The following is a 10393-nucleotide window of genomic DNA, read 5'->3' as shown; positions in this document are numbered from 1 at the left end:
TCTAAAAATCTTTCTGCCCCCTCTTCCATGAATTTCCCTGAGCCATGTTGGGGTCCTTTTAGGTCTACTTCCGTGATGAGGTCTTGGGAACCTCTGTGTCTCTGGATCTCTGGTTTGGTAGGAGTTGAGTGTTTTCTGTGTCCTTCTCCTTCACCTTTGTGCTGATACCAGGTTCACCAAGAAAGCAGCACTCTTGCTCGTTACCCCAATTCCTCTTGGTTTCAGGTGGGGCCCTGGTAAGGTGTGATGGGCTCTCCTCAGGTTCTGCATCCATCTGAAAAAGAGAAGCAGATTTTCCAATGGAGAGTGAAGTCAGCACCGAATAAATGGGATAACTATTATTAGTTTAGAGAGAATTTAATAGGTGTAGGCCCTCTTGTAGCCCAAGATTGGTGGGAGCTTGATATTGGAGAGTAAAGTCGTTATTTGGGTATGATCCTGACTTGTTTCACAGTCCCAGCTATGGGTTCCACTCCACTGAGCAGATCTGTTAGCCAATCCAAGAGCAGCTGGTTACCCACCATGGTTGTGTGCTGCTATTGCACTTGTGTGAGCATCACATCAGATTGTTTTCTGCTGAGTAGCTTAGACCTCAAGTTGCTTGGAGAAATGTTGGACATTGTCCCCCAGTAGCTCATGTAGCACCTTGTGGCACTAGAGGAGCTAACTGTAACTGTCCTGGGACTGGCTCTCTTCCAGATTCCCACCAGCTCTCTCCATGTTCCATACTGACAGCATATGGTGTCTTCAGCAGTAGGGTCTTACCATTAACCTTTGGTGGGTCATCAAGTCTATGCCTTTCCTTTTTTGAGGAGCAGTGTCACTCTAATCTGGGCTGTCCTCCTCTAGCCTCAGAAGTGCTGTGACTACATATACAAGGCACAACATATGGCTTTGTGTTTCTTTTTCACTTGAGTAAATGTACCCTGCCCATAACACCCTTCCACCACCCTCCATTGTCACACTTCCTCCATTGCCCATCACTGAACTCCTTCTTCTTTCTAATTTGTCTGTCTCCTCATTTAATGTGATCACTTGTTTTGCCCTCCCCCATCATCCATAATAACATGGAGAAGGGCCCAAAATTATGAAGGTCTCGTTCAGGTAACGACAGCCAGCTGATATGAGGTCCTGAGTACACTGGACTCCATGTGTCTGGAAGCCAGTGTTCCAAAGCTCTCCTCCTTACCTTTGGCTCTAATGTTCATTCCAACACCTTTTCCTCAACAGAACCTGAGCCTTGGAGGGTGTGATAGAGGTCTCATTCAGTGTCAAACACTCCACAGTCATGAATTCTCAGCACTTTGATGAGTTTTGAGTCCCTTCATGTGGGTCACCACCATCTAAAAAGGGAAGCTTTTTTAATTAAAAGTGAGAGCAGTACCAATATAGGAACAAAAGTACAAATATCCACAGGGCCACTGGGAGGGCATAGTATATCTATACAGCCAAACAACAGTAGTCATTTCCCAACTAGGGCCCTGACCTCCCCAGCCATAGGCTTTTGACTTGGTTTGCAGAGTCAGACATGAATTCCTTCCATGAGGTGAGCTCATATTGAGCCAGAGAGCATTTGGTCATTCCCATAACAGTTATGTCACTATCACACCATTGGACACATCTCGCCTGGCCGGTTGGTTCTGTCATAGTGGGGTGAGACTGTTAATGACTTTTCTCCCTCAATAGCCTGCACAGTACTTTTTACCAGTATGACAGCGAGGCCGCAGGCAAGAAGCATCAAGCTCAGCTCCTGCCTGACTTCTCAGTGCCCTGGGGCCAAAGCCAATTGTCTTCAGCAGCAGAGTCTAATCTTCTAGTTTTGTGAACAGCCAAGTGCACTATGAGTAATTGGCATCATTTAAGAGTTTTCGGGGAGCCTCCCTGACTGAAAACTCACTGGGAGGTAATCCATCCCTGACACTGGAATATGCTTACAATAACCTATGGCTTCTGTGAGTGGTATTACCTACCCAGGTAGGGTACTTCTGTTCAAAACCTTTTTCAAACTTACTGGCTGGAGAAATGGCTTAGTGGTTAAGGTGCTTGCCTAAAAGGCCAAAGGACCCAGGTTCAGTTTCCCCAGGACCCATGTAAGCCAGATGCACAAGGGGGTGCACACATCTGGAGTTTATTTGAAGGGGCTGGAGGCCCTGGTATACCCATTCTCTCTCTCTCTCTCTCTCTCTCTCTCTCTCTCTCTCTCTCTGTCTATCTCTCTCTCTCTCTTTCTCCCCCACCTATGTCTTTTTCTCTCAAATAAATAAGAATTTAAAAAAATAAGAAAAAATTCATATGTGGCTTTTGTATCCATATTTATATATGGTGAATCCTCTCACTCTTCTACCCAACACAATTTAAACTTTTCCACCTCAGTATTCCACCCCACTGCTTTCATTCAACATTAATGCCCTGTTTTTGAGTACTTTTTGAATACCTTTTAAAATATTTTTATTTATTTATTTGTAGAGAGAGAGGAAGAGGTGTGTGTTTGTGTATATATGTATATATATATGGAGAGAGAGAGAGAGAATGGGTGTGGCAGGGCCTCTAGCCACTGCAAACAAATTCCAGACACATGCACGATTTTGTGCATCTGTTTTATGTGGGTACTGGGAAGTCAAATCTGGGTTCTTAGGCTTCTTAGGCAAGTGCCTTAACCACTAAGCAATCTCTGCAGTTCCCCAAATGGTTCTTTATTTTGGAAATATGCATTATTTTTCTTATGCTCATTAAAAAGACATCCCTGGCTGAGCAATTGATGTTTAGATATGTGACAGAGTTTGGGTAACTGTTATTACTTACTGGTATAGCCACTGGTTCATAACTCACCCTTATGATATCTAAGAAACTTGTCTCATTATTTTGTTCCTCCTTTTTTGTTGTTGTTGGTTTTTGTTTTTTGTTTTTTTTGAGGTAGAGTCTCATTCTAGCCCAGCCTGACCTGGGATTCACTATGGAGTCTCAAGGTGGCCTGGAACTCATGGTGAGCCTCCTACCTCTGCCTCCTGAGTGCTGGGATTAAAGGCATATTTTGTCCATTCTTAAAATTATTTTATTTTTATTTATTTGACAGAGAAAGAGAGAGAGAATAGACACACCAGGGCTTCCAGCCACTGCAAATGTACTCCAGATGCAGGCGACCCCTGTGCATCTTATTTTTTCCATTTTAATAATGACAAAATATCCTTAACCACATAGACAACATATTTTAAATTTTCCTTAAATAATAAACATGCATTTATGAAGAAGTTCCAATAGAAAATTATGACTCTTCAAAGGAATAGGAAAATAGTTTATTTTTAGCCAAATATGAGTCACATTGGCTCAGGCCCATGGATTCAAAGGACACTGAGTGACCAGCTCTTCAATGACAAACAAAGTTAGGAGAACTCTTATAAGAAAGACAACATGTCATCAGAACTTGATAGGCTCATCAAATGCATTCCTGGTGATATTAATTAGGTGAGTCACAGCAAAGTGTGGAAATCATTGCTGATTTCTTCACACTTTTTTCTTATAGCATTCTTAGCATTATGGCTAGGGGAGACTAGAGGTCCAAGTATAGCCACACATTCCAAGATTTTTTTTTCCCAATATTCATGAGGACATGAGGTCAGATAGAGTCATTGGAAACAAAAGACTGCTGAAGGGACCTAGACAGCACAAGATAGCTGTGGCCCTTGACCGACAATTCCATCAGTCTGCAGTCATGGATTCCACTCAGCAACAGTCCAAGGGTCTGTGGGACTGTTAACACAGAGGTGGCCTCTTCGGAGAACGTTGATCTCACAGAAGCGACAGTGTGAACACAAACAGAGATGATGAATTTGTGACCCTCACAGTGCTTAGACAGCATGGAGTGTGTCACTCAGAGCTGACGGAGGCTGACGAGCCGTTTCTCAGCTGGCAGCCTCCCTTGAGGAATGCTTGCCGAAGTATGACTACAATGACTTGCCTGAATTAACGAATTTCAGAGATAACATTTAATTTCTAATTTTAAAACTACTGAACATAGTATTATTGCAGTGATAAAATCACTTAAACCTAAATCCAAAAAAACCAAGTGCTCATTCAGATGTATATTGGCTGAGAACAAACTTTAATATGAATATTAAAAATGGCAAATATTGGGATTGGAAAGCTGGTTTAGTCGTTAAGGTGCTTGCCTGCAAAGCCTAAGGACCCAGGTTCAATTTTGCAGGGCCCACGTAAGTCAGATGCACAAGGTTGTGCAAGCATCTGGAGTTCATTGGCAGTAGTTGGAGGTCCTGTCATGCCCATTCTCTCTCACTATCTGCCTCTTTCTCTCTCTCAAATAAATAAATTAAATTAATTTTTAAAAAACTGATAAATATTGCAAGCTTTCCCAGGGACACATGTACCCTGAGATTGCGGTATGAAATAATAATGTAATATCTTAAAAACTACTTAATAGCTATTTAATAAACTTACTCCAGATGTGACTCTCTCACTTGGAACTGACAACTCTCCTCCCCAGGTTACCTAAGGCCCCCTTCACATCCTTGTTCCTCAGGGTGTAGATGAAGGGGTTCAGGGTAGGAGTCACCACCCCATAGAAGAGAGCCATGAACTTGGGCTGGTCCCTTGTGATGGAGGAGGGGGGCTGGAGGTACATGCTGATGGCTGGACCATAAAACAAGAGAACCACAATGAGGTGAGAGGAGCATGTCCCAAAGGCTTTTTTCCTTCCTGCGGAAGATTTCATATTGAATATAGCATGTCCAATGCTAGCATAGGAGGCAAGAATTAAGCACAGAGGAATGGCCAAAACAAAAATGCAGACCACAGAAAGTGCAAGCTCATTGGCTTCCTTTTCCCCACACGCGGTCTTTATCAGAACTGGAATCTCACACACCAAGTGGTCCAGTTCATTAACGCCACACAGTGGCAACTGCAGTGTGACAGTGGCCTCAGAGAAGGCATAGGTCGTTCCACAGAGCCACATAACGGACACTAAGAGGATGCAGTTGCGCCGGCTCATGATGATGGTGTAGTGCAGAGGTCTGCAGATGGCCACATAGCGATCAAAGGACATAAGAGCCAGGAGGAGACACTCTGAACCCCCCATTGTGCTGAAGACATAGAGCTGAACTACACACCCCGCGTAGCTGATGGTCTTTGTGGAGGTCCCCAGGTTGAGCAGCATCTGAGGCACGATGCTCGTGGTGTAACACATGTCCAGGAAGGAGAGGTTGGTGAGGAAGAAATACATGGGGCTGTGGAGTCGGGGGTCTAACCTGGACACCAGAATGATGGCGATGTTTCCCATCATGGCCATGGGGTACGTTACCAGGAGAATACTGAACACAGGGAGCTGCAGCCAAGGACGGTCAGCAAAGCCGAGGAGGATGAACTCTGCAGGACTGATAAATGCCTACCTCCACATAGCACTCAAGTGCACATGATCCCAACGCCTGGTGCGGAGTCTCAGCTTCAAAGCATGGAAGTGCCGGGCCTGTGAGAAATTACTTCACTGCCTTGCATCTGGGTCTTCATATGTGAAATAAACATAATGGCATTCCCTTACTCAACAGGAAGATTGTGAGGTTTGTTACTGGTGAGGACACTTGAAGCTGGGCTGAGTTCATATTCAAGAGTCTCATGGTCTACTGACTGAGCGAGCCGGGCACCCTCTGAGTTCATATTTATTCTAAAAGTGATAAGTGATGTCCACCTATCATGAAATCATTATTACTCTATTTCCCCGTGAGTTCCTTCACTTGTCACATGAGTGATCTTACCACAATGACCTACAGCTAAACTGGGTGATCTCCAACATTTTGCCATAAATCTTGGAAAGAACCAACATGTACATGAATTATTAGAAATATAATGCACTTATTGAGCAAGCTGATAAACATTGAGGACAGGACAGAGACTGAACTCCCTAAATGCTTTGGTAATAAAACATACCAGGCTGTTTTGTTCACCTAAAGTTGGGATGATACTGGAAATGTAAAGACCATGAATTTTAAATTTTGGGGGCTAGAGAAATGGGTTCGCAGTTAAGGTGCTTGCCTGCAAAGCCAAAGGACCACACTTTGATTCCCCAGGACCTATGTAAGCCAGATGCACAAAGTGGTATATGCATTTGGAATTCATTTGCAGTGACTGGAGGCCCAGGTGAACCCATTCTCTCTCTCTTTCTCACTCTCTCTCAACTAAAAAATAAAATATTAAAAAAATTTGAAGCAACCCTCAAAAGGTTTTCTGTCCTGCCGAGTGCATTCCTTCCATACAACGTCCACACAACCCCTTTCCCAACTTCATGACAGAAAGACAGTTTCTCACAAGGCAGCCTCTTTCCTTTTAATCACTTCTCTTAGCTTCAGATAAAGATGTCTCCTAACATCTAGACACTGGCTCTCCTTTATGCTGAAAATGACACGGAATAAATTAATCCAACTGATAGTTAATTCAATGTGTTCATTAAAAAAAAATCCTCGACTCCAGCAGGAATAGATGGTAAGACTCCATTGCAGAAGACTCCACATACTTGGGCTGCAAGGCCACTGAGAAATCCTGCTGGAACTGAGCTGATAACCTCCTCCATGTAGACCAGCTGACAGAAAGCTGGAAGAAGCCATTCTGCATTCAGTTCAATGGGAGAGAGAGAAATCACCAGTGAAGACACTCAATAGTGGATACTGCAAGCCTTATATTTGGCCAGCCAGGCCAAATGAGCCAATGGATACAAAAGTGGCACGTCTGTCATGGTAGAAAACAACTGCCCTCTAATAGGACTGGAGGCCCACTCCATGGGAAGGAATACATCCCTGATACGGAAAACTTAAATCAGGGGTAGTCATGAGCCCTAGGGTTGTAACGTCTGCTGCTGTCTGGCTAAATTTATATACTATGCTTATCAAACTGTTCAGTAAGCACTTCTGTTAATGTTCACACCCTTATGTTAATGCTACTCTCACTTTTGGTAGAGAATTTTCTTTTTTCAGATGGTAGTGACCTTGGGACGACTCAGAAGGTATCATGGTGCTGGAAAGAAGTGACCAGAGTGCTCAGTACTGTAATATCTCTATCACACCTTCCAAGGCTCAGGGTCTAATGTGGAAGAGGTGGCAGAAAGAATGTAAGAGCCAAAGGAAGGGTAGGACTCCGTACAAAAAAAAAAAATCCTGGACTCGGGCTGGAGAGATGGCTTTGCAGTTAATATGCCTGCAAAGCCTAAGAACGCAGGTTCTTAGACACATGGTGCATGTGTCTGGAGTTTGTTTGCAGTGGCTAGAGGCCCTGGTGTGCCCATTCTCACTCTGTCTCTCTCTCTCCCTCCCCCTCTCAGTCTCAAATTAAAATAAAGAAGAAGAAAAAGAAAAATCCAGGACTGGAGAGATGGCTCAGCTGTTAAAGGTGGCTGCTTGCAAAACCTAAAAGCCTGGGCTCAAATCCCCAGTACCAACGTAAAGCCAGATACACAAAGTGGCATGAATCTGGAGATTCTTAGCAATGGCAGGATGTCCTGACATACTTATTCCCTCGCTCCCTCTCTCTCTGCTTGCAAGTAATATATAAAAATATTTTAAAAATTAAAAAAACAAACCCTTTGAGATGTTAATATTACTATAAAATAAAACATGAACACAAAAACAAATGTGGAAGCTTCAGGCATTTGGACGAATGTTCTCATCACTACCTGCCATATCAGGAAAGGGAAGCAGGGCGGCAATGTGGCTGTGGCCCTCAGGTGTCAGACCCTGGATTTGATCCCCAGCACTGGGGTGTGTGTGGGGTTGGGGGGTGGGATAAAGGCCAGTGTGTGGTACATGTCTGGAACCCCTGCACTCAGAGGCTGAGGAGGAGCATCACATTCAAGGTTCGCCTAGGCTACACACTGAGACATTGTCAGAAAACAAGCAAAAACCCAGAACCCTGGAACCTAGCCAGCTGCCTACACGTGTCTCCGTGCCTCGTCCCTCATGGCATGGCCTGTCGTCTCCTCACTGCCCGAGCGACCAGTGACCAGCCACATGTTCTTTGGGACATAGTGGCTAGTTTAGCTCATTTAAATGTTTTACTTGTCATGTCTAGTCTTCTTTCATTCTAGAATCTATTACCAAACACACTCTTGATTTTTCTTCCCACACCAAGTGCTTCTTCTTCTTCTTCTTTTTTTCCTGCTGGTCATGAGCCAAGTTCTCACGGTCTCCTCTCTGTTTTCTAGTGTACACTCTATGGTTTATCAGACATTCAAATTGCTATGCTGGGAAGTGCACAAACTATACCAGGAGCGCTTCGATACTGAGGGCCACGTGCATGTCTATGGTCTATAGATCGGACTTTTAGCAGGTCTGAAGCAATCGGCTCTATCTTTTATTTTTTATTTTTAATTTAATTTATTTGTGTGTGTGTGTGTATGAGAGAGAGAGAGAGGAGAGAGAGAGAGAGAGAGAGAGAGAGAGAGAGAGAGAGAGAGAGGGAGAGAGAGAGAGAGAATGGGGCACAAGCACTTTTAGCCCTGCAAACGAACTCCAGACACATACAATACCCTGTACATCTGGCTTAAGTGAGTCCTGGGGAATAGAACCTGGGTCCTTTTGCTTTGCAGGCAAGTGCCTTAATCATTAACAGCCCATTCTTTTTTTCAAAGTAGTGTCTAAGCCCAGTCCAGGCTGATCTGGAATTCACTATGTTGTCTCAGGCTGACCTCGAACTCATGACACTCCTCTTACCTCTGCCTCCTAAAGGCTGGGATTAAAGATGTGCGCCACCACCCTTGTCTGTCAATCTAAATTTTGACATAAGGTCTCAGGAATTGTTTGAAATTCTACCACAGTAAGAATTGTACATTATATAATTAATGTTACAACCCAAGTATAAGGTTTCTCTGTATACTTGTCATCATTTATTTATTCATATTATTTAAGTCTTGTGTCTCAAACTTTAAATTCTTTTTTTTTTTGCAATACTGAGGTGGAGCCTGGGTCCTTGCATATGCTAGGTGAGCATTCTGTAGATAGAATTTTAATTTTGTTTTAAAAGTGACACAAATGAACTTATTATGCTGATTAGATTATTGAAATCAACATACATGAGGCAAAATTATCCCAACACACTTAAAAATTTATAACTAAAATAATAAAAGCCCAAAATTTAATGTGATATCAAAACTGAAATTGTATAGCACAGTTTAAGAAATAGAAGGTTAAAAGGAAGCACATTATAGTCTAACTAAAACTGAGTTTGTTATTTTTGAAGCAGGTTCTCATTCAGGCTAACTGACCTGAAACTAACTCTGAAGTATAGGCTGGTCTCAAAATCACAGTGATCCTCATATCTCTGTCTCTTGAGTGCTGGGACTAGAGGTGTGTACAACCATGCCTGGTTAAAACAGAGTTTTTGACTTTTTTTATTATGGACTCAGTTTCTGATAGTACATCACAGTTTAGCTCTTTATTTTCTTAGTGAAATTTAAGACAAATGATCAAAATATTTATAATTTGGATGTGCATAGTGATATGAAGAGAAAAACTAGAAGTGTAACACCTTGTTAAACACAAGAACAAATAAAGCCCACCGTTCATCAATTACACAGTAAGAGGTATATTATTTCAGTCACAAAGAGCCAAGCAGAAAACGACAATATCAAGTTGAAGACCATAGACTTTGGAGTCGCACCTCCTGTGGTTTGACTACAGCCCGTCTTGGCTACTTTCTCACGCTGGGAAGCTGACAAGCTAGTCAACTCTGATGGGTCAGCTTGCTCACTGCAAGGTAGCTCTCCTCACAGCGTCTGCCCTGTGCAACAGTCGTGAGGAGGGTAAATGATTCACTGCGAGCATAAAATACTTAGGGTGATACTGGATTCATGGGGAGCGTTCAGCACCTTCAAAACACACGAACTGCTCTGGTGAGGTCCTACCCCTTGAGAGAGCACTAAGGGAGCATGGCTTAAATCCACTCACCCTCATGCTTCTTGTTTTCCTATCGCACCGAGGCTTGGGGTGCCGAGGGTCTGTTATCTACACCATATACTCTCCCGTTGGAGACAGCAGAGAAAACTTACCTGAAGCCAAAATCATTAGAACATATGCTTTTTCAGGAAGGACGGATCCCAATGGTCACACATGGATGTAATCCCAATGTATCCATGTTCCGTTTAGGATGGCCCCTCACTTCATTAGTAACTCAAAAAATTGTTGTGGGGCAAGTTACTGAAGCCTTGAATAAGTGGCTTAGCCACCAGGCCTTTATCCTGACAGGGTGATTCACATCAAAACGCAATAGGATAGCTAAAATGCAGTAGACGTCTCCACTTAATTTGGGTTTTGACTGATGACAGGGTGGATGCACTACGTTTGGTTGAATGCATTTTTGGTTTGATATTTATAGACCTTAGTATATCTCTTGATTTTCAAAT

General features: G+C 43.1%; 1 protein-coding gene across 1 annotated transcript; it reads right to left on the bottom strand.

Annotated features, from left to right (window-relative positions):
• Window positions 1-4468: 4468 nt before the first annotated feature.
• On the bottom strand, window positions 4469-9944 carry LOC123454187 (olfactory receptor 2B11-like). Its single transcript, XM_045132816.1, has 2 exons — window positions 9939-9944; window positions 4469-5395 (listed from the first exon to the last, which is right to left on the bottom strand). Exons 1-2 carry the CDS (start codon window positions 9942-9944, stop codon window positions 4469-4471), a joined length of 933 nt encoding a protein of 310 aa, XP_044988751.1.
• Between the last annotated feature and the right edge of the window lie 449 nt (window positions 9945-10393).

The sequence above is a fragment of the Jaculus jaculus genome, chromosome 13 (assembly GCF_020740685.1).
Source record: "Jaculus jaculus isolate mJacJac1 chromosome 13, mJacJac1.mat.Y.cur, whole genome shotgun sequence".
Taxonomy (NCBI): Eukaryota; Metazoa; Chordata; class Mammalia; order Rodentia; family Dipodidae; genus Jaculus; species Jaculus jaculus.
The sequence above is the reverse complement of the archived record's forward strand: the minus strand, read 5'-3'. Positions and strand labels throughout refer to the sequence as shown.